General features: G+C 36.2%; 2 protein-coding genes across 5 annotated transcripts; one reads left to right on the plus strand and one right to left on the minus strand.

The window, feature by feature from the left end:
* Positions 1–419: 419 nt before the first annotated feature.
* eevs (2-epi-5-epi-valiolone synthase) lies at positions 420–6,662 on the plus strand. Its single transcript, XM_079629685.1, has 5 exons — positions 420–767; positions 2,007–2,640; positions 3,378–3,614; positions 4,859–5,111; positions 6,175–6,662. Exons 1-5 carry the CDS (start codon positions 526–528, stop codon positions 6,258–6,260), a joined length of 1,452 nt encoding a protein of 483 aa, XP_079485811.1. The 5' UTR covers positions 420–525; the 3' UTR covers positions 6,261–6,662.
* A 465-nt stretch (positions 6,663–7,127) lies between these two features.
* On the minus strand, positions 7,128–26,115 carry mitfa (melanocyte inducing transcription factor a). 4 transcript variants are annotated; one of them, XM_079629689.1, is made up of 12 exons: positions 25,962–26,105; positions 24,921–25,029; positions 22,079–22,191; positions 21,561–21,691; positions 11,510–11,731; positions 10,320–10,415; positions 10,104–10,218; positions 9,864–9,956; positions 9,321–9,377; positions 9,129–9,204; positions 8,817–8,964; positions 7,128–8,455 (listed from the first exon to the last, which is right to left on the minus strand). In XM_079629689.1, the coding sequence occupies exons 5-12, from the start codon at positions 11,579–11,581 to the stop codon at positions 8,060–8,062; spliced, it is 1,053 nt and encodes a 350-aa protein (XP_079485815.1). In that variant the 5' UTR covers positions 11,582–11,731; positions 21,561–21,691; positions 22,079–22,191; positions 24,921–25,029; positions 25,962–26,105; the 3' UTR covers positions 7,128–8,059. The 4 variants fall into 4 exon arrangements, with proteins under 4 accessions (XP_079485815.1, XP_079485812.1, XP_079485814.1 ...); XM_079629686.1 differs by lacking the exon at positions 21,561–21,691 and adding an exon at positions 12,080–12,200 and having other exon boundaries at positions 25,962–26,101; XM_079629688.1 differs by lacking the exon at positions 21,561–21,691 and having other exon boundaries at positions 25,962–26,115.
* Between the last annotated feature and the right edge of the window lie 1,766 nt (positions 26,116–27,881).

The following is a 27,881-nucleotide window of genomic DNA, read 5'->3' on the forward strand; positions in this document are numbered from 1 at the left end:
CTGGGATAAAAAAGAAGATGCGTATGATCGTTCTCCATGCATATTACGCAATGACAGAAACAAATCATTGGCATTATCTTCGAGTATCATCACATAAAAGTTATCGCCTTCTCTAAACACGGACGTTGACATATTCCTCGGAATCAATGAATACACCTGCACTGGTGTCCAATTACTTTATTTTTGTAAATCATTAGAAATAAAAGAGGCATAATTCCCATTTATTTACTTTGTATTTTTTGTGAGTCATAGCCTATAATTTTTTTTTAAACAACTATAATCTAGGTACTGTAGCATGAAAATGACTTTTATCATTTACATAACTTTCCATTTAGCTCTCATAACGTTTCGACATATTTCATAATCCACTCGCTTCGGGGCATTTGGTGCACGTGTGGTCATCATCATATGTAACGAACGTGAGTTGTGTAAGTTCAAAGTATGTGAGACATGGTTTTGGAGAGAGAGAGAATCTTTCATAAGTTTTCCTCGCAAGCTCCTCCCTGATTCCTGCTGTTGCACCCCATGACATTATATATCGACTCTTCAAATATGGAGACACCTGATGAACCTTTAACAGTTAATACACCTGAAATTCGGCAGTCAGCTGTTCCTTGGCACCCATCCTTGCAGACTTCGACGATGGAAAACCTCAACAAACAGAAGGAAACCGTATTCAGCCTGGTGCAGGTGAAGGGGACGTGGAAACGCAAAGCAGGGCAAAATGTGAAGCAAGGAATGAAAGGACGAGTTTCAGCTGCTAAAATGTGCGTATAAATCAATACGTATTCTGAACATTTACAGAAACACGTATAGCTACTATTTTATTTCTAAGAAATATTGTCAGGTGTGTTTTATGTGTAACTTTTCAATGAACTAGTTTTATTCAAGTCAAAGGTTGAATCAACTTACATTAGGGTCAGAATTTCATCACGTCCAAATAACTCCTATTGTATTACGATTATTCTATGTATTACAAATATGTATATATTTACTACAAAGTAAAGAGTTGAGTAAAAATGTATGTTAAAGACCTATTTTCCTGGTTAATTGTGATTACTTTTGGCATTTCATAGCATTTAATGTAGGCTACCGTATTTTATAACAACACCTGTGTTGTTATTACTAAATGGACATACGAACAGAGCTACAATTTTAGTTCATACATATTTCTCTTTACTTCACACTAAGTCTCCATTAAACAGGAGGAGTCAAATGCAGGCTCTGTTTGCATATCCACAACTTATGCAAAGAAGGTTGTGTCAGGATTACAGAAAAGTGCTGTAGTGGTTTATGTTGTTACACAGTGTTTAGGAGAAAACTACATCCAAGGGGTCTTTTACACCTAAATATTTGAAAGATATTACAAAATTAAAACGTTTCTCATACAAATAGATAGATTTAGAGAAATCTGCAAACAACATGCTGAAAGGGCAAGGGCGAAAGGCCATAACTGGTTACGCGAATATGGGTAACATTTGACAAATTAAAATGTAAAAATTGTTATTACTTTTAGATTAGTGCTGTCAAATTGATTAATCGCATCAAACATAAGTTTGTTTATATGTGTGTGTATATATGAATATATTATTTATATATCAATTGTATACATTGTGTGTGTGTGTGTGTGTGTGTGTGTGTGTGTGTGTGTGTGTGTGTGTGTACATATACTATACATATGTCACACACACATATATAAGCACAAACTTGTATGTAAGATGTGATTAATCGCGATTAATCGATTTGACAGCACTAGTCAAGATATTCTTGACTATTGTAGTCAAACTCAGGATATAATAAACGGATGTAGTATATTCTTGACCTGAATACAATAGAAGGATTATTCTGTATTTTTACTGAAGTAATTATTGTATATTTTTATTAGTTTGAGAACAGAAATAATGCAGTATGGTAGCACCACTTTTTTTGCAATATATTCAATTTGACATATTTTTTAAAATCAAAAACAAGCTACAAAAATGAGTTATGAGCTTTATATGTTGCAGTTACGAAAGCACCTCCTCTAGTGGCACCACCTGGACAGTGGTCACCCCCATCACCTTCACTTATACAGTTACTCAGACCAAAAACCTTCTTGACCCCAGCAATGACACTCTGCTTTTGGGCCACATCAGAGACACTGAGCAGCTTGAGGCCGTACGGTCCAGCACCAAGCCCTTAAAACGCTTCATAGTCATGGATGAGGTAGTGTACAATCTCTATGGTTCTCAGGTCACCGACTACCTCGAGGCCAGACACGTCCTGTACCGGATCCTGCCCTTGCCCACGACGGAGGAGAACAAGTCCATGGAAATGGCTCTGAAGATCCTGGAGGACGTTCACCAGTTTGGTATCGACCGGCGCACGGAGCCCATCATTGCCATCGGCGGTGGGGTCTGCCTGGATATCGTGGGCCTCGCAGCGTCCCTCTACAGAAGGCGCACTCCGTACATCCGTGTTCCCACCACCCTTCTGTCCTACATCGATGCTAGTGTCGGAGCAAAGACGGGCGTGAATTTTGCAAACTGCAAGAATAAGCTAGGCACCTACATCGCACCCGTCGCTGCATTCTTGGACCGGTCGTTTATACAGACAATTCCTCGCAGGCACATATCTAATGGACTTGCAGAAATGCTGAAGGTACAATCAAAGTTTTGTTGTTTTTCACTATATTTATTATTGCCTTTTTTACAATCGCCAGGACCGGTTTCTCAATACTAAGGTCACCTTTTTAAACGCTCATTGCTTTCTCACAAAATACATTCAATTACAATTTCTATCAAATTACATGAATTGTTTCCTCACAACCCTCGCCAAAACTCAGGCCAAAACTATTGAACATAACTGAAAACTGTTCAAAACCTAACATATTACAAAACTGAACAAGACAGCAATTTTGGTAGCACTTTATTTTACAGTCTTGTTCCGCATGTACATACTATGTAGGCCTACTTATTATATTTATTATGGGTAACTACTTACTGGGTAATAGATAATAACCCTGAACCTACCCCTAAACCTAACCCATGTAGTTACCTTATTTTACCCAGAACCTTTTCTTAGGCAAGTACACTGTAAGTACACGCAAGTGCACATACTGTAATTATTACTATTGGTATACTTCTACCTGTTGTTCGTGTTTTTAGGTCATGAGTGAGAAAGTGTGTTTGTTGGGTGACAACCTAGTGTTATGGAAAAACAACTTGATTTGAGAGATGTGTTTTGGCACTTTTAATGTATTTTGAATGTGAACTGAACTGCTCTGCCAAGCTGAAGAGTTTTAAGAAAAGTCACCAACCTAAGTATTGAGAAATATGTCCTAGCAACTGCATTTGTTAAACAGATCTGAATTAATTTATATATTTATATTGTTGTAGATGGCTCTCATGAAGCACAGAGGGCTGTTTGAACTTCTGGAAACGCAGGGACAGTTCCTGTTAGACTCCAAGTTCCAGTCCGCTAAGGTTTTAGAAGACGACAGCATTGATCCTGCTTCTGTTTCCACCCGTGTTGCTATAGAAACCATGTTGGAAGAATTAGCTCCAAACCTGTGGGAGGATGATCTTGACAGACTGGTCGATTTCGGTCACCTGATCAGTCCAGAACTAGAGATGGTATCTACTATTACTTCTTCAACTGCACATTCTACTATTTTCAAAGGGTTGGGTGGGGTTATAAATGAAAGGTTTTCACACATGATTAATCTGTTTCGCCTTAAGGCTTTCAATATTCTTTTCTTGGGTGAGATACATTTTTCTAGGAATGTAGAGAGTCTGAAAACCGTTCTCAGATTTGGATGCAGTTTTTCCACATTAAAGTACCTGAGACTGTTCCTTACAAAAAAGAAGTATACTTCATGTTCATTTTATGAAGTATATTTTAAGTATACTTTATGTATACTAATATCAATGTACTAGAAGTATAACTTGTGAGTGTAGTGTGTCAATACTACTTGGGAGTAAGTTGACCCACTTTTTAGTCTATAAAAGTTTTTTTAAGTGAAGTGAGTAAGTTGAACACTAAGTTTTTCATTTGTACAGCAACTATATTACAAGTGAACTTGTAGATACTGATAGTTTACTAGTAAAATACTTGTAGCACATTTTTTTAGTTTATGAAAGTACACTTCAGTAAACTACTAGTTTAGTTGTTTTATAGTGCAGATTTCATTATGTTAACATAACATATTACAGTTTACTATTTATTAATATATTATTTTTGCACTTTTAGCATACTACTATATTCCTATTTTGGTATTAACTTTGTATACATATGGTATTTATATACTATTTTTATTCTAGCTTCATGCATCGTTTTTAATCAACACTTGAATATGGGTAAGTTTCATAAAAAAGAAAAAGAAGAAGCAACATTTTAAATAAAAAGCTGAGAAAATCGAATTTTACCAAAGACTTCGTCCGGATCGGTTCAGAACGATGATCAAAACATAGATGGAGTAGGTTGAGTTCATCAAAACATATGTGTTTTATATTTTATTTTTTATAAATCAATATTTTCAAAGAATGTAAGTTTATAAGAAAGGATGTAAACGTATGTGGTATTTAAATTTAATAGGCTATACTCAATCAAAAGACTAAACACAACTACAAGCCAAATATACTTAGAATACTTAATTATACTTTTACATTGTACTCAATTTACATAGATTGAGTACAAGTATAGGCCAAATATACCTAGACTTGTCTGTCAGTATGAGTATACTTAGGCTAAGTGCTATTTTAAGTATATTTCTGAGAAGTAATACTTTAGTATACTAAAGCACACTTGAATAAAATTATTTTTCCTAAGGGGTGTTTTGCATGTGAAATACTTAATCATCCCTTTTTCCATGTTTTAGAAAGTCCTACCAGCTCTACTCCATGGTGAAGCAGTGAATATTGACATGGCATACATGGTGTATCTGGCACGTGAGATGGGGTTGCTCACAGAGGACGAGAAGTTCAGGATCGTCTGCTGCATGATGGGAATGGAGCTGCCGGTTTGGCATCAAGACTGCACTTTTGCTTTGGTACAGAAATCTCTAAGTGACAGACTACAGCATTCTGGAGGACTCGTGAGAATGCCTTTACCAACAGGCCTCGGAAGAGCAGGTAATACAATACAACTAGTGTTAGTCCAAAACAGACCGTTGTAGAGGCTGAAGCAATTTCATGTATTTTAACATTGTTTTAACAAACTAATATTTTGTTTGAATTATTCACTAAATGAATAAATTACTTAACAATTATTTTGTAAATTAAATATAGATAAATCATGATGTTTTTACATGTATAAATGAGACACCTACCCTACCTGAAACTTGTCAGACTTGGGAAATGACATGAGGTTATTAAAAAGAAAAGATAAAGCACCTAAGGGGAATTTTTAAGTAATTTTTCCTCTGTCTTCGCATGTCTGTCAAAAATGGCCGGATGTTTTTTTTTTTTTTACAGTGAAATTGTTCCATATTTTAGTTCAATGTTTTTTTATTTAATATTTTTAGGGGACTTTTTTATGGTCTTAAATTATATTTATGCAGTCTGTTAATTTAGTTTTTTAGTATGGACCTGAAAATAAAATGTCTAACTTAAACTGTCATAAATCTTGAATGCTTTGGAGAACAGACTTAAGTTTGGTCTCTTTTTAAACACAACACTTGGCAGATTATTGCTGAAGTGAAAAAAGTTATAAAATGTTACACTTATTGCCATTTTAAATTTTTATATTAAATGTAGGCTATATTTCACAAAACACATTTACTCTGAAACTGTGAGAAAATAAAAGCCGTAAATCTAAACAAGTTGTGTTCCAAATTTGAGGTTGATATCTCAAAAAATGAGCTTTCAGTAAGAACTTGTTTGTGCACAGTACCAAAGGTTTCCAATAGATAAAATTCGTCTCCCATCCATTTCCAATGCAGTCATTTTTGACCACGAACTACAAGTGTGACTCTCTTTTTCAGGACCATTTAACCTTTTCGAATCATGTCCATGATTTTTTGTGTGTTCACACAGCAAGTGCCAAAACCTTTTCCAAGTTAACTTTCGTATAATTCTGATGAAGTAAACAAAAATATTGTAATGAATTTTTAGTCAAAAATGACTGAACAGCACCAGAAGGTTAAAGTTACATGATTTCGAAAAAGTAAATATACTTTCCTCATTCCTCTCTTAGAAATCTTCAACGACACTAATGAAGACACTCTGTTCCGAGCGTATGAGAAGTGGTGCGATGAGCTCAGCACTGGTTCACTTCAATGAGGTCACCTCACAGATGATCTGACACCAATGTTTACATATGGGGATCCTCTTAGCTTTAACAATTTCTACTTGTGTACTATTCTATGACAGCTTCTATTTCTTTTTTATTTTGTATACAGAAAACATCATGTACATCATGGGCATTTAAGTGTTTTACATTTAAAACAATTGCTTTTCATTACTGTTAATGCCATTTTTGTAAATGGCCGTGAATAGAAGAAGGCTGACTTGATATGTGAAGATCTTTCTATAGTTGTGTTAAAGGGGGTTCTTTCCCACCATTTCATATTAGATAAAGGGACATTTCGGTTAATCATGAAATCATGTATTAAAACTGTAATAAAGTCGGCCTAATTTGTTTGATGTAATGCATGCAAGTTTATAATAAACAATGCACTTATTAACAACAAGACTGTTATGAAGAGAAATATATTATGTTTGAGAGTCTAGATACCATATATATGTTTGGAAAACATGACACCATTGGTTTGGTATTCAATGAATGTATATTTCTCTTGCTTTTGTCTTCATTAGCCTTAAAAACAAAAACAGCACTTCATTCAGGATTTTCAGTAAGCACTTACCCTATAGTGTTATCAAGTCAATTAAAAGAAAAATGACAAAACAATGAACCTTTGAAATGAATACATTAAGGATATTACAGTACTGTATATTTAAAAATGACCTCCCAGACAGCAACATAGTGCATAGATCTGGCCAGACACTATGTTGATGTCTGGGCTAATAACAATGCATAAATAGAGATTGAGAAAACTACTACATTTGAATCTGATAATCTGAAATAAATGTTCACTCCTGTCAATTATTTGTTGCATAAATAAAACTACACCACTTTTAAGACTTTATTTGACCATTAAAAAATTGTAGTAGACTTCCATCAATTGCAGTAAGACTGCCAATGAGCTGATATAAATATAAAAAGGCAACGATTGTAATTTAGCTGTTTGAGTCATTCATGTACATTATTATAAATCAGGATTTGGACATTAATTTTACTGATAATGTTAGTATACTGTCTAAGTCGTCCTCATTCGTCATTCCTTAAGTCATCCAAAACTAAGTAATAATCACAGATTACTGATTAAAAACAGTGCCTGACTGATAAAATCTACAATGCTGTGCAAAAGTACATATTGTACTGAAATCAAACCATACAGTGACAGTACAAATCTAAAATGTTCAAAATTTCCAACAACTGTCTCATGGTTAAATTATATGACCATTAGATGGTAACCACTGGCCAAAATGTTTCATTTCATCATCAACAGACATTTGTTGAAAATAATTCAATGAATGGATTCTACCGGTTGAAAGTACTACTATCAGACCTCTGTGTTTCTCTTGTAGAGATGTCTGCAGTCCTGTTTTGAATTGAACTGTGCATGCCTAGACATGTTTTACTGCTTACTCCACCTCTGGAAAATGTACACCCCCCAAAAATTAGGTTGCATTTGTAGACAATATCAAGCCAACTCTGAAAATTACACTTTAGCTGTTTTTATTCTAGCTATCCAGTAGAAATCCTTTATAAATCAAGAAATTGTTAAAATCAGTCATTCTTAACTAGTAAACTCCAATATGATATATGAAAAAAAAAATATATACACACTAAATATTCAGAAATACAAGATAAGTACTGTACTTAAAAGTGCTCTTAATGTTACACGTGATCTGGATTGTAAGGAAACCACCTGAATGTAGCATTGGTACTGCAACATTTAATTTTATAAAAAACATCTAATCGTCTAACTTTGGTTCATCGAAGTCTGTCTGCAATGCTAACAGCCGTTTTCATGTTCATCCATACTGCTGCTGTCGCTGCTGTTAGACGGGACGGGGGAGCCGGAGGACAGCAGGGGGTCACTGCTGCCCACTGGAGACAGGGTGTTGTCCAAAAGCATGTCGTCCAGCTTGGTGGAGGTCTTGTTGGGGCTGCCGTAGACCCCCGGTTCCTCTTCCTCCGTGGGGCTGTCGTTGTAGCTGATGGTGCCGCTGTTGAGGTCCAGAGTGGTGGGGCGGGATATATCAGGACTGGGGAGGTGCGAGTACAAATCGGATGTGCAGTTCCCCATTCCGGGCTCTTGTTTGATAGCTCGAGCCACCAGGTCAGAGGAATAAAGGCTGGTAGAGGGTAAAACGGCGAGTCCATGAGCACGGGCTTGCATCTCAAGCTCCTGGACACAACCAGAAACGACAAATACACACACTTTAGGATAACACAGCGTTACTCTAAAAAAATGCATGGGTGCATGAAAAGTTGTGCGTGTAAACAGTAGGGACTTTGTGAACCAAATGCCATGTGTCAAAATGAGGGAAATTCCCCATAATGAATTACTCAAGTGTAACTTTTGAATTTCATGCAGCTGAAGCACTAAGCATAATTGATAAGCTTTCAAAGCAATGTTACGCTTGGTGTTTTGCCATCGCATTTTGTCAAAGGGCATGTCGAAACATACTCGTCTGCAAAAATCTGACTAGTTGCCATGAGCTTTTAACCAATCGCAGCGAGTAGCTTTTGTTTATCAGTTGGTTTACCTGAATACGAAGCAGGAGGTGTCTGTTTGCATGTTCTAGTCTCTTTTGTCTGTTTTCCAGCTCTTTTGCTTTCTGCTGCTCTTTCTGCAGTTTCCTAATATAATCCACTGAAGCTTTCAGGATGGTCCCCTTATTCCACCTCATGTCCCTGCAAAAACCAGAGCCAGACAGTTACGCTGGCATTTGGCATCTATGTGTAACCACAACATTTTCTGGTATAGATCATAGATGTTTAGGCTGAATATATGAATACAGAATATATGTAATTGTAAACCAAAGTTTATTTTAATTTTAATCATTTTACGGACTTACGGATCATTTGACTTGGGAATTAATGTCCCCAGCTCCTTAATTCTGTCATTAATATTAAAACGCCTTCTTCGTTCAACTGTATGGATATAAAAGCCAATAAAGATATGGTCATATGGTCATTATACATAAAATTGTAAACATTTTAGCACACATTTCAGATGTTTATGCATATAAAGTGATGATCGAACTCACTGAGGTTGTGGTTGTCCTTCTTTTGTCTCTCTTTTGCCAAGGCTCTGACCTCTGATTCTGAAATGCGTAGTTATATTAAATGAAACAATAATAATAATAATAATTATTAGTCAACTTCACAGTTTTAACATCAAGAACTTTCTATTACAGATTTCCCAGTTCCTTCCCTAGTGTGCCAACGTATTCTAATGTGTTGCTGTTCACTAGAAATTCTAAAAAGTAGAAAAATAAATGTAAGAATTACTGTATTTTTAAATTAAACTCTTCAAGTTTCAATGTGAGTGTGTAGCATATTTTACAAGTGTCCATATTGTGTGCATATACTGTCTTAAGTACACAGGTGATTTTTAACACACCATCTGTGCATTTTGAAAATATTTTTTCTTGACTTAATGTGTGTAAAGGTAATCTCAAATGTACACGCATGTTAGATCATCAAATAATATCATTTTATAGATATTAATGTACTGTGTCTGGACAAAAAAACAAAAACTCTTTATTCATGCTTACGACCTTTTAGAGGCCGAGGAACGGAAAACATACCTACTGGAAAGCCTTCAGGCCTTTGATAAGTGTCAAACTTGCCACATGGTCCAGACTTGTCCATTATGTGCATCATGCCAGGTGCTGGGGTAACTATTTAATACAATATATCTTTCATTATATTGTGCACTCAAAAGTGCACACAATATGGATACTTCCATTCCTAAGCACAGTGGGCTGTGAAATGGTAACCAAAAATTATTATTTACTCTAATGATAGATAAGACAGTGTGAATATACCGGATAATTCCCTTTTGACGGATGGCAGGTTAGAGCAGGAGTTGTTAATGTTAACCCCGGCTGGAGAAAGAGCATGATTGTTGTACATGTCCAACAGGTTTGCAGAAACTGGAATCTGAAAAATTAAAACCAAAAAGATTTCAGTGCATGTTCTGACTGTTCAGGTGATTATATGAATCTTAAATAACATGGCACTACAATCCTGAGGGCTGTTACCGCATTAGTCATTTGAAGTCCTGCATCCATGAACCCAAGAATATCATCGTTGTAGCTCGATTCCAAACTTATGATGTCTTCAATTACGTCATCCATCTGTACCAAATCATATTTTAAGAGCACAATGTGTTCACATCACCTTGTAATAAGTGCTTCAATCCCAAATAATTAATTAGATCCATGTTAGTAAGAAAGCCACAATGGCTAATAGAAATGCTAAATTAATATGATAATGGACTCTGTGGACAATGCAAGATGATCATACACCACATACATGAATAATGTCTTAGAACCTTTTTTGCTGTTTTACCCAGCTGTCACCTTTTACTTTCCTCAAAGCCCTTGCAGCACTTATGTACACTACAGTAGTCCATCAATCACTCATAGACATAGAAATGGTGAGAAACTATTTAGTCGTGCTACTTACACAACTTGCTTTTTTTTGTTGTTGTTTAAACAGGCCCCGCCATGCAGTTACTTATTACTCATAACAATTTTCAACCTTGGTAGAGTGATGTACACTACCGTTCATAAGTTTGGGGTCAGTAACATTTTGTTTTTGAGAGAAATTAATATTTTAATTCCGCATGGACACATTAAATTGTTGAAGTGAATGTCAAGACATTTATAATTTTACAAAAGAATTCCATTTCAAATGAATGCTGTTTTTTTTTGCACTTTCTATTCATCAAATAATCCTGAAAAAATAATAATGATGGTATTCACAAACATATTAAGCAGCACAACTGTTTTCAACACTGATAATAATAAGAAATGTTTCTTGAGCACAAAATCAGTGTGCGTAATGTCTGCTGAAAATTCAGCTTTGCCATCACATTAATTAATTGCATTAAAAAAATTCAAATATTATTTTACAGTTATTTTATATAGTAAATATTTAAATATAATAAAAATATGACAGTTTTTACTATTTTGATCAAATAAGTGAAAAATAATTGCAAATCTTATTGACCCCAAAGTTTTGAAAGGTGAACAATATGATGAATAGGTGAATAATATGAACAAAATCTAATGCTTCAAGGGATTCTTGTTTACCTTTGCCCTTTTGCTTATTTGTCTATGGACATTATTCACACATATTCTCAGGAAAACTCACCACATTTTGACACCATACTTTGGCAAAATCTAATCTAATTGGCACAACTGGCAATGCCAGGTTTTGCATGTACCTCTTTCTCACAGTTGAGGGTGAGAAGGGCCATAGGGCTATTAGGAGCGCTGGCTCCTGGTCCAGGGGGCATGCCGTGTTCTGTGGGCTGGCTGGGGCCGGGCCCTGTGTTGGCCTGTGGGCTTAGCTTGGCTCCCAGTGCGCTGGACAGGTAATGCTTCACCTGCTGCCTCTGGGTCTGCTGGATGTGGTATTTCGATGGGCTTTCCAGGTGGGTCTGCACCTGAGTCACAAACAGAGAGGTGATGCCAATACTAATACTGTATGCTATCTGTGCATTCATGCAAAGATAGTCCTGTTTTTTTTTCTTCTTAGAAAAGTAAGCGATTTATATTTTGAACATATCACAGACTGATTCTATTGAATACATTAGATTGTGTTATAATTGCTCTGTGTACTGCAAGCATGCTTTTAAAAAAAAGACAAAGCACAGGCTTGGCTGTGAGGCTGATAAAAGTAAATTCAAGGAACACACTAGTCTAAACAGAATTAAAGCAGACCAATCAATGCTGCAATATGTTAAAACAATATAATCGATATTTTCAAGTCAATAAACAAAGTCTCATCTCACCTGGTAATGACTGTACTCTAGCATCTCCAACATATTAAACAAGACTAATTGTTAGCTTAAATATATTCCCTTTGTGGATTCAGTTTGTGATGTGCAAGAACTGACCCGTCGTCTTAGCCAGCTGAAGATATCAATGCAAAAGAAAAGAGGAAAAATTTATTTAAGGGGCTGGGAGGGGATTGCTGTTCTCATATTGTTTTTTAACCCAAACGAAGAATTTATGCCTTTATAGAGTTCATTTGACGTCATCAGTCGAATTACACAAAAGGCTCTTTGAGATGACGGGTTACTAGTGTCTAAACTGAAACTGGCTTACGGCTAACTAACGTTTCATCTTTAGTTCCACTCGTTCTGCATAAAACATTGTTTGTTCTCAGCATCCGGCATACAATCAAAACCACTGTTAGTCTAAAAACAAGACAGTTTAAGATGGAGTTATCTCTAAAATGTTGAAGGGGGAAAGAAAGGAAAGAGAACTTTGTTGCCTGATGGGCCTTTGGTAATTGCCTTTTTTTTTTAGTTGAAATATTGTGCACACGTATGTAAGTGCGCACAAAGAAAGTCACAGACGTACAAATTCCTGTCCGATTGAACCACTGGATTAGGACCTACAAAGTCATTAAAAGTTGAGTGTTCTGTTATCTGCATACAAAGAGCTGTTCCCTAGTAAAAAAGTTTCATACTAAGACGTACTCATACATAAAGTACGATTCCAGGGTGTTTATTTTAAGTATATAAATATGTAAATGTATTAGTAGTATACTTACATAAAATAATTGTATTTCAAATACATTTTGGTATATTTCTTTTTCACTAGCGTTGGATATACTGTATGTTATGAAAACTTTCAAAGCAATAATCCTCAACCAAGCACTTCTCATGTTTTAGTATCTTTTGTTTTCATACATTTTCACAAAAAGCTAAGAAAATAAATGAAAATATAAACAAATGCTAATATGCATAAACAAAATGGTAAATGCATGGATTCTTGAAATATTGATCAAAACATTGTTTAATAAACGCAAAAAAATGTTTGTGTAACATAACATTTAGCGAGTCTGCACAAAGCATGTGCATCCAATACAATACGTATCCAAACACAAATTAAAATTGTTTGTACATGCCTATGACCTGCTTATAAAAAGCATGCCTCAACACAAGAGCCTCGGGTACTTTTTAATTTCATAAGTTTAATCTGTTTAACCACATAACTGTTGTCAATCATTTAAAAATCAATAACTGAAACAAGCCTAGGATCCTTGCACAAGGTTTATACACAACCGTGTCATGTTATTATTCTTTCTTTTTATCTTATCTCTTGATATACAAAAAAAACATGATCAAGCAAAAACGAACAGCATCTTTCTGACGGACCCTTCATTCATCTACATGACTTAGTATTCATTGCATCCACAGATGATCACAAGTGTCATATTCATTGTTTCTGTGAAAAATTACTTTAAAAAGAAAATATAACGCCCACTTAATTAGCTACATGAACTGACTTCTACAAAAATAGCATTATTAAATTTGCATATATTACTAATACAAACTTAAAGAATACTTACAATGATTGAGCATTATTAGCATGCAAGCACAATAGGATTGTGGTGAACAATTATCTAAAAATAAGTAAATGGCTCAATCTCACGCAGATGATGTCCATATTATATTAACATTAAAAAACTGCTCTGAGACGCAGGATCCAAACGCAGAATTTATTAAAAGGGTCAAACAGTGCAAACAATAACAGAGTCCAGGGCAGAGGCAGAAAAGAGAAATCCAGGGGAACAGGCAGATAATCCCCAAAAACAAGAGACATGAAACCAGGGAGAATCCTCAGAAATGCAATACAGACACATACAAGACTTAGCAATGAATGACAGAATTGACCAGGCTTATGTAGGGTGAAAAAACTAAGTAAATGAGACACAGCTGAAAGCAATGAGTGCAGATGAGATCCTTAACTAAAAGTTTCAAAGACAGGGTTAACAATAATCCAGGATTAGGCCATATAAGTAGCTTTTTCATACACACACAGGCCTTGTTATGATCCTCTATGGCCCTTTCCCAAATGGCACCCTAAACACTCGCGGTCGTCCTCTGAGTGCGCACTTTCGTGATGTAACAGCATTTTGACTGTTGGGTAGAAGTCTGCTGAGGAGCTCACATTAGTGTGCATCGAGGATACATATTATCGACCGCAAAGGGGGTGCTCGTGACACCCGTCTGAAACCTAAAATGACTAAATGGGACACCCTACAGTCAGCCATTGTAATTCCACAAACCCGAAAGTGTGCCGTTTGGGAAAGGGCCTATGGTACAACCTGGACCTATTTAGAGGAGGCCCTGTCCCGGCCCTGTAAATCTCATTTCCTGATTGGGAATCAGTTCAGCATTTCACACTATTTAACTTAAGACATGCTTTCAAATCAGACAAGCATAGCAAATTAACAAGATGCATGATTTATTAAAGATTGTATAAAGTATTGATAGTTTATACATTATGACACCACGAGACACAAACATGCTGATCATTATAGGGACAGTATTTGTCAAAACAATGTGACGATTGTTTTTCAGAATCCCTGCAGCAAAGGAAATAATTCCTGAATTTTTATGGATGTATAGATTCAAACAGGCATTTGCAGAACATGTACAAGTGGAAATAGTTAATACTTTCATTATTTTACATGCCATTTTGTTATCAGGGAAGTACCAAAATAATGAATGAATTTATATATGCATTCATATTTAAAGGTGCAAACATCATAAAAATGTGTCACGCGTGGATTCCGTGGACAAAAGCGAGCTCTGGACCATAAAAACTTGAGTCAGACCACATAAGAACACTCTTCTTTTTCTTATAAGGGAAAGTCTTTGTGCTTTTCTTTACTCTCACTGGTACTTTCCTCCTTCGGCCCAAACCCCCTGGGTTCAATAAAGAGTTCCTGCTGAAGAGAAGCAGTATTCTTTAAATGCCAACAGCTACTGTGTCTATAGAGAGATTCATAAATTCGGAGTAGTTTTATCATATTCCCATAGAAGAGTGGTTGAGTAAGGTGATAGTAAATAGTCAACCGTGTCCTTTAGGGGTTTGTGACATTTTGTTGGGGACGCAAGGCTGCTAAAGCGTTATTATCTTGAGTGCTGAATAGATGTTTATCAAAAAACGACAGACATATAGTAACACTATATACATAAAAGCAACAATTAAATGCTTTCAAATTATTATAGTAAATTAATTTAATTATTTTTTGAAGGCAGAATGGTGTAATTGACTAAACTAAATAAAAATCCCAATACTTCAGCAGAGCTTCAAAACAAATGCAATGCATTTCACTGCAAAAGGATGTAACAGTCTTTTAGAACAGCAAACTAGCAGAAGGTTATTAAATATATAAGATGTGCAAAGTTTTGAGTAACACCCACCTGTCAGTCTGAGTCATATGATTAGCTAGAATGGAACGTACTTGTTTGATAATCTTTTATGAATTATTAAATAATGAAATATCAAAACACTGGCATTGGATTGCTGACCAGCAGTAAAAATGTAACATGCAAGGTATGGATTACCTGAGGCTATAAAATTGACATCAAGTAATTGTTCCAAATACAGTATTATGTGCATTCTTTATTGAACACACCAAACCTAAAAGTACTGCAAACTATCTATATAATACAAAGAGCGATTATTTTCATCTAATTCATAATGTTTGATTCACCCCTGAATATGGACAATTAGGACTCAATTAGGACTAATTATAAATTAATTAACTTCAATTGTTTTGTCTATGAGTATATTAGTAAAGAATATTTTTTTTTGCAAAAGAGCTGCACAGCCTGAAACTGCAAAAAAAGGGGGGAAAAGAAAAAGTAAAACCAAACACCATTGATTCCACACCACATGCTGACATTAACTGATCTGTAGCCATAAGCTCATAGTAAATTAGAACTTTTATGTCAACTTAAAGACCATAAAAGATCAGTTATGGGGTCAAAGTTGAGACAACTGCCGTGGCATCACTGACAATGGTGAAAGTGGGGAGAGTAGAATTAGCTGAACCACACACAAAATGTGCATGACCAACATCCAGCTTGTTTAAGACAACAGGCACTTTGTATGAGAGAGCATTTGTAGAAAAGAATATGTGTGCATTTATAAAAGTGCACAAGCTTGTACGATGCATGTGCATAAGCGTAAAAGAAAACGTAAGTGTGTCAAACTAACAAACACAACACCAAATGGCATTTATTTTAAAAGAAAGTTAGCACAAGGACACTTTGCAAACAAATTCACCAAACTTTGATAGATTTTACATTATAAAACAACAGATAACTATTAGAATCATACAAAAGGTATTTAGGCAATTTCTGTTTGTGGAATATGTTCATAGTTAATGATAGATTACACATGGAAACTTCAGAAGAACTGACTTCATACATTCACAAAAAAAAAATCACCTTGGGACCATTTGATTAAAAAAGGTTATAAATAGCAAGATAGTGAAGTTAATTCTAATGAACATTTTAATTGATCGCAGATGCCTTCGCTTGATATTTTGTTATCTAATGCATTAACATTTATATATTTTTTTAAGCATAGCTTATGCGTCCAAATTCTTTTGGGGCCACTGAAAGCATGAAACAATTAATTTGGCAGTGTACTGTATCTTGCTATACACAAAGTGTTTAGTGTGTGTGTGTGCATGCTAACAGCCATTAAGTGACTATGGTTTAAAAGCATGCCTGAGGGGTGTGAATTAGCATTTGCCCTTAGTGAAGAGACATTCACATTACGCATAAAGGGCAATGATGAAGACACGCAGCTCAAGAGGAGGGGTCTGAGACAAAAAAGCAGCTTTTTATCCATATTCGTGCAATGTGCTTTTAAGCCTGTGGCAAGAGGCATCGACAAAAATGTCCCAGCTTCGGACCACAATGGGCAACATTGGACGATTTACAAGGGATTACAAAAATGCCCTTGCTTACATGACAGACAATACTGCTTATGTGTGCAGCTGGGCTACTGTCCCAAGTCAAGTCTGATATAAATTCATTAGAAATCTGAGACAGACCGGTTATGACAGTTGGGGGGCCAGGGCAAAACTGAATACACAGTGTACCATAATGTGGGTGTTGAGAGCACAAATATTTGTTACGGTGTCAGAGGTCGAAGAGGCCACACAGGCCAAAAACAGAATGAATGATGGCTTTATATTCAAACACATATGGAAATAAAAGGCAATTAGTCACTCTAATGAAAGTACATAATACACTGCTTACAAATCTAAGATTATCCTGCAGATTTACACAGACAGTTTGTCAGTTAGGAGACTCTTTATAGACAAAAATGAGCAAAAACCTTGTTTACTGTATGTTGTAATGATGGCATATTAGATGTTTTGACATAAAATAGCAGAAAAAAAGATTTTTTAATTAAAATATATAAAAATACATTTTAAAATGAATTAAAATAAATAAATGGGAGAAACGTGTTGCAATGTGGCAACTCATGTAACAAAGCAAATTTTTTTTTAAAAAAAATGATCTAAATTAAATCTCTGATTAAATTATTTTGTAGCTCTTTTGCTTACCTTTCCATAGCTGTTTGCATTTGTTTGGAACACATGACAATTGGGTAAAAAATACAAAGATACAGTTACATTATTATAAACACTTCCAAAAAACAAATACCTGAAATAATCTGAAAAAGTTAATTAGGATATACATTACTGTAATGCACCGTGGTACAGAATTCTAATTTCTCAATTTCGTGTTAATATTTGTGTCACGCTGTTTAGTTCAAACACTTGCTGGGAGCAGGAATCCAAATCCACGGACGTGTTATTTAAATTCAAAGACAGAAGACTAGGGAAACGCAGGAGAAAACAACGCAACTCAACAGCTTAAATAACGACAAATACCAGAACAAAGGGTGAACCAATGCTGAATCTGAAATCACCCCCTATACCCTCAAATAGGGCATTTTTGAGGGGACAGAAATTGGTAGTGGTGACCGAAAACATTATGGGCGTTATTGTCATTCTATCCCATATTGCACCGCAATTACGAGTGTACAGCCGATGTACGCAACAACTGTCCGAATTTGCTCGCTCTTTTTCATTCACTCCTTCAAGTGAACAGTATCAGTGGACAAACGTAGGGAATAGTGATTGAGGGTTTAGGGGGCGACTTTGGATTCAGCCCAAGACTGAGTATGTGTGATTGTGCAACCAGGGGTAACCAAATGAGGAGCACCTAAACTGAATGATTGAGACAATGTGTAACCATGGTGATAAAACAGGCAGGGAACAGAATATGAACAAAACGAATTAACCACTAGAAAACTAACCGGTAGGACAGGAAGGCGGTACCGGCAATATAGGGGGCCAGGGAGGTGCCGGTAACTCAGGGAGCCTGGGAAATGCCGGTATAATGCAGGGAGCCAGGAAGGTGCTGGTAGCTCATGGAGCTAGGGAGGTGCTGGTAGCTCAGGGATCCTGAGGGATGCTGGTAGTGCGGGGAGCAAGAGAGGTGCCGGTAGCTCAGGGATCCTTGGGGATGCTGGTAGTGCAGGGAGTCAGGGAGGTGCCGGTATAGCTCAGGGAGTCAGGGAGGTGCCGGTAGCTCAGGGAGTCAGGGAAGTGCCGATAGCTCAGGGAGTCTGGGAGATGCCGGTAGTCCGGGGAGCCATGGAGGCGCCGGTAGTTCAGGGAGCTATGGAGGCGCCGGAAGTTCAGGGAGCCAGGGAGGAGCTGCCTCCGTGGCCCAGACACACATAGAAGATGCAACATATATGGAAAAGACCACGTCTTTGATCGTGCCAGAACTGACAGGAAGAGCAGGCTCTAGAATTTCCCTCTCTAGAGCAGACTCTGAAATGTTACTCTCTGAAGCAAACTTGGGAATTTCACTCACTGGAATGGACTCGGAAATTTCACTCCCAGGAATGGACACGGGAACCCCAGTTTTAGGGACGGACTTGGATGGACTCTGAAATTTAACTCACTGGAACAGACCCACTCCACAAAGGTCCCCAGAGGACCATCAATGGGCAGGCGTGTGGTCCTCGAGGGTTCTTCCTTGATGTTTCAAGCAAAGCAAATGAACTGCTGGGAAATCGGTTTAAGGGTTCTGGTGTGTTAGATAATGTTAATTTTTTAAGTGTTTTATATTATGGAAGGCCCTGTGCATGTGACAATAAATTTGCAAAATTCATCAACTGTTTCATCTTGCTTCATTACAAACCCAAAACCTTTGAACGAACAATTGATTCAACTCTGCAAACCTGCCAGTAAACCAATACATACTAGCTCTCAGAAACAGACCAGCCCCTTTTTTCACAGAACAAAAGCTCTTTTTCTGCTGTCTAGGTTTTGACAGAGTACAGTGCCTCGAGCCTCATTATCTCCAGGAGCTGGTAAACAAAGCCGGAGTTGTGTATGCACACGGACAGAGTCCTGAAGCATTGCAGTTTGAAAGGTCACCCCAACCACCAACGAGCCAAGTAGACAACGGCAAGCCATTCGCACGTGGAGCTGAAATCTGATGGTATTAAAGTCATCTGTTTTTGGAAAACATTTGCAGGGCTATCTTAAAGAAGCAGTAATTACAATGGTAGCATGCAACAAGCTTTAATGCATTTTATTCAGTCACATGAAGCTATGAGAACGAATCATTGTGCCACAAAGCGAAATGATGGTCTTACTGATAATACTTTTTTTTTTTTGCCTCTCTTGAAGCAAATGCTGTTATCCACCACTTTTTGAACACCAATAAAAAAACAGAGGCTTTAGTTTCCGCATTACAGTAAGCCTCTATAATGAAATCAACTTAGCAGAAAAAAAGTTTCAAAGTGAATTGTGAGCTTTTATTTCCACATTGTTGATCATGACGTTAAACCCCGTAGACAGGATCCTGTCCTGTCACCATTTCAAAGCAGTCCGATTTTTCCCCCACGTAAATTATTTGAAGAATGGGAACGGCAGCCCTAATTATGAGCATTCTTGCTTGAATTAGTGCTGAGTTTGTGTGTGGCAGAACTGTGTTTGCCTTTGTCTTCATATCTGAGCTGATTCTTTGCTAATTTCTGGTCGGGTCAGAGGTACTTCAGCTAATTAAGGGTTCACACAATCTTTGGTCAAACCCATCTGAGCTTAATGATTTAACTTTTCTGCTTCGGCAGGCTCTGCCTGGTACCTCAAAAAAGTGTGTCTGCCTTGTAGAGACATGGACTAATCTTTAGCCTACAAAAGAGCTTGGTCTGCTTTAAAACTCTTGCCAAACATTATTACTATATTTAAGGGTACTGTGTGTGTGTGTGTGTGTGTGTGTGTGTGTGTGTGTGTGTGTGTGTGTGTGTGTGTGTGTGTGTGTGTGTGTACTCTTGTTTATGTGATTTATGAGGACACGAATTTGTATAAAGACATGCGTATTACAACTTAAACGTGGTTTATGAGGACATTTCATGAGTCCTCGAAATTCAAATAGCTTAAAAAACATAAAAAACTATGTTTTATTAAAAATGTAAAAATGCAGAATGTTTCCTGTGATGGGTAGGTTTAGGGATAGGGGCAGACACAATGTACCCACAAAGATGGCAATATCAGAAATGATTGTCCTTGTGGGGAAAAAATGTGGTCCACATGAGGAAAACACCTTATAAATCATACGAAGTGATTTTGTTTGAAAATTTACAAATGTATATATTTTTTCTGTGATAGGTAGGTTTAGGGATATGGTTAGGGTTATGGAATTGCATATACAGTTTGTACTGCATTACAAACAGTAAATATAAATAAGTATTTCATGAGCAATAATAAATAATCATATATTGGATCCAAGATCAAATTCCTGGTTGTCCCCACTAGACGTCCAATGGACGTGATTTCACCAAGTGCAACATGTTCCTGGATCAACATCTTTGTTGACAACATTTCAATCAACCAATCAGATTTGAGTGACAAGTTTACAGTTTGTCAAGTTTTGGTTTACAACAAGGTTTAGGTGCTTCTAGATCAGTATTATTCACCAATTATTTTCATCTGATTTTAGGGATTTGTTATGGGTAGGGGTTAGGTTTAGGGGTAGGGATAGGGATAGGACTACATATTTGGACAGAAATGTTTGCAAAAACAAAATATGTTGATCCAGGAACATGTCTTACTTGGCAAAATCACTGTGACCTGTGACATCCATGCTGCCATGTAATATGAGCATGTAATTGAGAAAACACAAGCACACTACTGATATTGTTAGTGTGTACTATACCAACGAATTGTCTTAAAAACATAACAGGAAGTTTACAATTTGAAGTTAAGTAACTTAAAACTAAGATGTAGTAATTTATGGCCTAACCTCCCAAATGTGTATTGAAATTTTTAACAGCCGTTTATTTTGGCATTACATATAAACCAAGTTTAAAATAAACAATGTAGTATATTCGCTACAAATTTAGACACAAATTAGAAATCCTTACCAGATCCTTTCAGCTAGTTCCTTTCTGCCAGAAGGGTCATTTTTGCCGCCAATGAAACCACTTTGTGTCTCTGTGCATGAGATTCGCACTATCCCCTTGTGTAGTCCACTCAGACCAACCAGAAATCAAAGCTATGAAAATACGTCAGTCTAGTGGAGCAAATAGGATTAAACATTTTGAACGCCAAAAGTCTGGAAACGCAGCACAAATTAGGGGAGGAATTCACTGAGTACAGATAATCCCCCCTATGGATTTAACACAGTTTAGTCTTTAAAACCAGTATTCTTTAGCCAAAGACAGAGCCCATGGAATTTTCTCTGGAGGCTGAGATCCTACAAATGGGATCATCACTGAATACTCAGTGGAATATAGCACCATTGTATCTCAAAGATCAAGACAGCAACTTTTTGTGTGCTATATTACGTCCATGTCAAAAAACGAACAACTGAACCGGATGTTAATTTAACAATCACACTTGTTCAATGGTCAAATTAGTCCTTATCAACAGAAGGCCTCACCTTCATGCTTCAATGGGAAGTCCATTGTCCAGTGTTGGGATTTATCTGGTAGAGGGCGCTCTAACATGAAGTTCTCTGTTCCTGGCATCGGGGAGTTATGGTTGATGATGGCACTGTTAATGACATACACACATACATGAGTACATATAATGGTTCGAATGTACAAAAAAACACATGGTATAGATTTAATAAATTTTTAATTAGTGACTTTTAGAATGATAACGTAAATCACACAAAAAAGGAAAATCCTCCACCTAATGAGCCAACATCCTTTCAAGAATGTCTCTAACAGTCTTAAACTCAGACTGACAGCATAAAGCATAAAATTAAATTAAATTCAAGCCTGAATGTTTTGAAAAGTTTGATAACATTGAAGAAACAATCTAACATTAATGAAGGGGCAACACACATACATATACAAGTGAGAATTATCTAATGGCAAACACATTTTTTTTTTTTTTTTTTTTTTTGCAACATATACAAACTTATTTACATGCAAAACGGCAAAAACTTATTTAACTGGTCTCGGTGAAATGAGGTCACATGCAGCAAAAGTATTTAGATTAGGCAAGAGGTTATGAAAACCAACAGAACCTGTCCAAACAACCTGTCAATACAAACTATTTGCATCACATCTAGCTGTAATGTACAAAAAAATTAACGTAAGGGAAAGACTCCTGGCTCAGGAGTGGAAAATTCCAGTAGTGGTTATCCTGAGTATACTCTTTGTCAGAACATCCGTGCTTGTGATGAGTATGAAATACAGTAGGAAGGATGGAGCATGACATGTGTATCCAGGCTTTAAATGAAGCTGAAAATGTGCCCATTTCTGTAACAAGTTGCTGCATGTTCTTTCTCCTCCCTGAATATTACAAAGCCAGACATTGGCCTGGAACCAGAGAAATCTGTGTTAGAGGAATGCTGCAGTGTAAAAACATGCAGATGCAGATTAAAGTAATGATCAACGGTCATTGTACTTTTGCAACCACTTTGAATAACTGAACCAATTCAAAACATGACATGAAACATATTTAAAAAATGGATTAACAAAATGACCACATGGTTTAAGAATTTTGTGATTTTGTGCTGTTTTTAACTTTCTATTTCTAGCGAATTTGACTCTTACAAAACTATTGTTGGTGCAACCTGATCTACTGATGTTAAATAATAAAACCAATAATTAGTTATAAATTAAGTAAATTTTTGTACAATTTTCAAATTCACAAAATTATATTTTCTAAAAATGCACTTACCGGTACATATTTTTAAAATAATAAGTAAGCTTACATATGAAGTGAAAAATTATTTTGATTTCACATGAAAAAAATGTTTTTGGGAAGTAAATATTTGATATTCAACAAGATAATACATGTACCTTTACAGGCAAATATTGTTCTATATTTTAATTTTTTTAAATAATGAAAAATAAAATCATTTATAGTGAGACCTTGAGTGAGGCTGAGGCAGCAGCCAGTTTGTCAGTTTTTACCATAAATTTAATACGATTTTTTTACAGCGAGAAATTTTCACAAAGCAACTGACATGTAAAATCAAATTGACAAATGATGATAATCTATGTATGATATGAGCACTTATCCACTTTTCTAACATGTGCATTATGCATCTTTCTTGAGGGCTGACAGGAACATGTCTCATCAGCAACCCAACCTAACGGCAAAATCCATAACACTTACAAAACCTTCACTCATCCAGAGAGACATAGACAGCAGAGAAACACCTGAGAACCATGAGCTTACTGGGGCTATTGGGTTCAGATATGTTACAAACAGCCTCAAGGAAAATACCTCAAATGAAACAGTGCTTTTTCAAGCTGAGGAGAGCAGCGCTCCCAAGCTGCAAGCTACTTGCACAATCGCCTCAATGAAAGATCATGTCAATCAAAACGGTGGACTTACATTGCTTGAGACATTGCAATAATCCCAGCTAGTGTCAGTGTTTGGCTTAAAGCAAGGGTGTTTCTCTAAAACTACTCAAAATTGTTTTAAAAAAAAGTGTTGGGTGAGTCAAAATACCAAGAATTTAAAATAAATAAAAAAATTACAAAACTTTACAATAAGGTCAAATTACTTAACGTTACTTAAACATAACTTAACTATGCTTTTACGTTTTGTTCTACAACGTAAATTACACACACCCATAGGCTAGTTAAAACGCGAATTTTGAAACATTTATGTTAATTTTTGTGTGCAGTGTACATTGTAGAACAAAACATCAAAGTATTGTCAAGTTGTGTTAACCACAAGCTTTATTTTACTCATAAATTGAAAAACTACATTATAAAACCACTATAGAAAAATCTCGAAGGAACCAAAGGCGAATTAGACTTCCGGGTTCTGACGTCATACCTGCACCACTCTATTAGGGTGTGTTGGTGTAGACTGTAAAATAAAATGGATGACGTGTCTCCACTTCCTCACACTATAGAAAAATTAAGCCAAAATATCCCAGAAATAACCGTTGACATCTAAACCAGCCTGAGTCTGTGCAGTAGTGATTGTAATAATTTTAAGATATTCTGCAGATTTTAAGATATTCTCCTGCTATTTTAATACTTTTATTTATTTATTTTCTTTTAGGGAATAGGAAAGGAAGATATAAGCTCAAACCGTTCTGTGCATGTTAGGTTTTGTAGCACTGAATTGCAGTTACTGCTTACTATTGAAATAATGATTTTCCTGTCTACCTGTCCGAGATGATCTATACCCAAGTACAGAATAAAAATAGAATAAAAATCAATCTAACTTTCATGCTGATTCAGATATTTATACTTGTTGTTGCCTAACATTTGCCTAAATTTTACACAAGAAGAGAAATCACTTACTTCAACATTATGTATGTGTCCGGAAGATGGCCTCCAATTCTGGAATGACCCACCTGCTCCACATCCACACCCATCTCCTCCAGACTCTGCAAACCTAGCACATGTACGTCTGCAAGATGTCTGTTAAAGATCACTTCATCTGGAAAGCATCTGCTGTTTACTAACATCTGATAGACATCTTTAAGATGTCAGTTTAACATACATCCTAAATCATTACATCTTAAAGACATCTTCTAAACGTCTATTTGACATCTGACAGGAAACGTCCTATATATTGCAGATGAGCAAACACTCTAAAAAATACGTCTTTCAGATGTAAATACGCACATCAAATAGACATGATGTACGTGCTATCTAGTAGTCAGAGTGACATGGAATCGTTCTGTCTACAAAGGACATTCAATAGGAGTGTGAATGGACATAAATAAACATATAAATAATTAGAATAGTTAATTAATTGATGAATTTATTATTTTTACTTTGAGCTCATTTAGAAACTCACATACACACACACATTATACATTACTGTGGTGGGAAATGGGTCATTCTTCGCAAAGGAACTGTAAAGTTTTCTGCAAGTAAATTCTGTAGCACAGACTGACAAAATATATAGGGAAAGGTCATTCAAATATTTATTTATTTTAAAAAAATAAAATAATTTCATCATTTTGTGGTAGAGATAGATAGACACACTTTATCTCACGGTGGACCACCACGGGAGAATGGTGATGATTTGAGCATCCAAGAAGAGTAGGCTACAAATTTGAAGGATGGAGAGACGGAAATGATACTTTCTCTTCCTCAAAACAATAATAATCAGATGTTTTCTGGCACTTCCCCGTGATTAACCCAACTTCAGTAACTTTAAGGCCCAAGGGTCTTAGCTGACAGTATGCTAACCTTACAACAGCAAACACAATGCTAGTAGGCCTAGCCTACCTAAATGAGTTGCATGCAATGTCGCTTTTCGTTATTTAGCTAATACATAACGTTACATTAATTAGTTCATTGTTTAAATAGTTAGCTTAATAACAAACTTGCCTTGACCAAAGTATGTCCGTGGTGTTCTTCATTCATCGAAAAAAATGTATAACCATACAGCAAAAACAACTTCTAAAACCCAAAATAATCCAAAAATGCATTTGCTGTGGCACAAGCTTAATGGATGCGCACGTCATAATGCGCATGCGTGCGTGTTGTACGTTGATATAAACCGATATTAATCTAAAAGAGGGGAAAAAATCTCTCATTGTTGAAATATTTCTGGTTATAGATTCGTTCAGTTTACAACCAAAAACAAATGTGTGTTGAAGAACAGACACCCGCAAGTTTATACATACCGTACCTACCTAGATAATTAACAAGCATTGCCGTTTCTAAACAGACACAATATAAAGTAAGTTGAATAAAAAGTCCCTTTCAGTCTTTTATTGAATGTTTCTCCAGTAGATGGTTCTAAACATTTCTGCCAGAACAGTCAGAGATGTTTTATCCACTAGATGGCAGTAAACCATAGCTTATTGTGAGGGAATGGAAGCAGAGATCCATTGTCATTTTATAAGGGGACCAGCATACAAAAATACAACTGCATAAATGCACCTAGTCTTTCATCCTATTTTATCCTTTTCATTAGTCTTTCTTCTGGTTGTTTAACAAACCAAGACTGAGAATCCAGGAACATATTCAGTGAATTATGTATTTCAGAAGGCATCAAGAAAATAAAATATATGTAGCCTATTCATTTTATTTGACAATACAACAATAACGGTTACAGAACACTGCCGAAAGAGAGGTGGGGATGTAAATTATATGTGAAACAAATGACTGCAAAATCCATCATGTTATAATGTATTTTCCCAAAAGCCACAATTTTTCTTTTTCTTTCTTTCCTTTTTTTCATTTTCTGCTACTAGGCATATTGTGTGGGTTTTTTTTGGAGAGCTTTTCTATTGTTTTGAGCACTGACACTCCCTTCCTTCCCCATCCCTCTCCCTCCCTGTTTCACAAGTCCTCTCACTCTCTTTTGCTCCCTGTGCTTTTTCAGCTTCCTGTTTTTTTTCTTTTTAGGGCATAGCCTACAAATACATTTTAAATTGGGAAACCTCTATACAGAATTTACAGTATTGTGAGGATTGGAGACTATTTGATAAACTGTGTGCTTGATGTTGGTTCAATTTGTCATTGATGTCATCAGTAAGACTGTCTACATTTTGATAAGAAAGCCCCACATGGGGTTACACTTTGACTTCAATAAAAATGAAGTTCAAAATGACATGTCCTTCATCAGGTCTTAACAAACGCGTGTTGTGAAAATGTCCACTTATTCGCTGAGGAGAGAAGTGAAACTTTTCTCCAGTGACAAGCCCAGAGAACTCATTAACCCATCTTAATGGATAATCAACGGAATCAAAATGGATGTGGAAGAGTGAACAGGCATAGTAGTGATGACTAGCCATGTGTGAAATCACAGAGCTGGACAAGAGGTGGCAATCTCACACTCATCTTTTTCTATTTCAACATAAGATACAGCACAAGTCAAGAAAAGGTTTAAAGTCATCATGAAATCAAAATGGACCATTCTTATTTTTCATGGACTATTGCTTTAATAAAATGATTTATCCACAAACATCATTGTTTAAAAAAAAAAGAAAAGTTTAATCAAAATAACTTCCCCATCCCACCTTCTTGCAGCGAAATCTCATATCTTCTCTGATGACGTGTTCTCCGGTGTGAGGGCGGGACAACCCGTCACTCACATGAGATCACAGCAATTGCAAACCACAACCACACAGCCGTCCAATCAATTCCCGAACATGTAAAATCAAGTCCCGCCCTATACATTTCTTCTTGTTTCACTCGGATATACATCACACAATAGCAAAGCAATTTTACATATTTGTGTTTTTACATATTTAGCCTACATATTTGTGTTTCTTTGGACCACCTAGTCAGAAAATGAAT

Source organism: Phoxinus phoxinus (genome assembly GCF_949152265.1).
Source record: "Phoxinus phoxinus genome assembly, chromosome: 11".
NCBI classification, from domain to species: Eukaryota; Metazoa; Chordata; class Actinopteri; order Cypriniformes; family Leuciscidae; genus Phoxinus; species Phoxinus phoxinus.

Excerpts from the sequence above, each read along its gene's own strand:
- eevs (XM_079629685.1), top strand. The coding sequence starts at position 526 with ATGACATTATATATCGACTCTTCAAATATGGAGACACCTGATGAACCT. Across the intron at positions 2,641-3,377 it reads GACTTGCAGAAATGCTGAAG|ATGGCTCTCATGAAGCACAG; the intron begins GTACAATCAAAG and ends ATATTGTTGTAG. Across the intron at positions 5,112-6,174 it reads AACAGGCCTCGGAAGAGCAG|AAATCTTCAACGACACTAAT; the intron begins GTAATACAATAC and ends TTCCTCTCTTAG.
- mitfa (XM_079629686.1), bottom strand. The coding sequence starts at position 12,112 with ATGTTGGAGATGCTAGAGTACAGTCATTACCAG. Across the intron at positions 11,732-12,079 it reads TAGAGTACAGTCATTACCAG|GTGCAGACCCACCTGGAAAG; the intron begins GTGAGATGAGAC and ends TTTGTGACTCAG. Across the intron at positions 10,219-10,319 it reads GACTTCAAATGACTAATGCG|ATTCCAGTTTCTGCAAACCT; the intron begins GTAACAGCCCTC and ends TTAATTTTTCAG.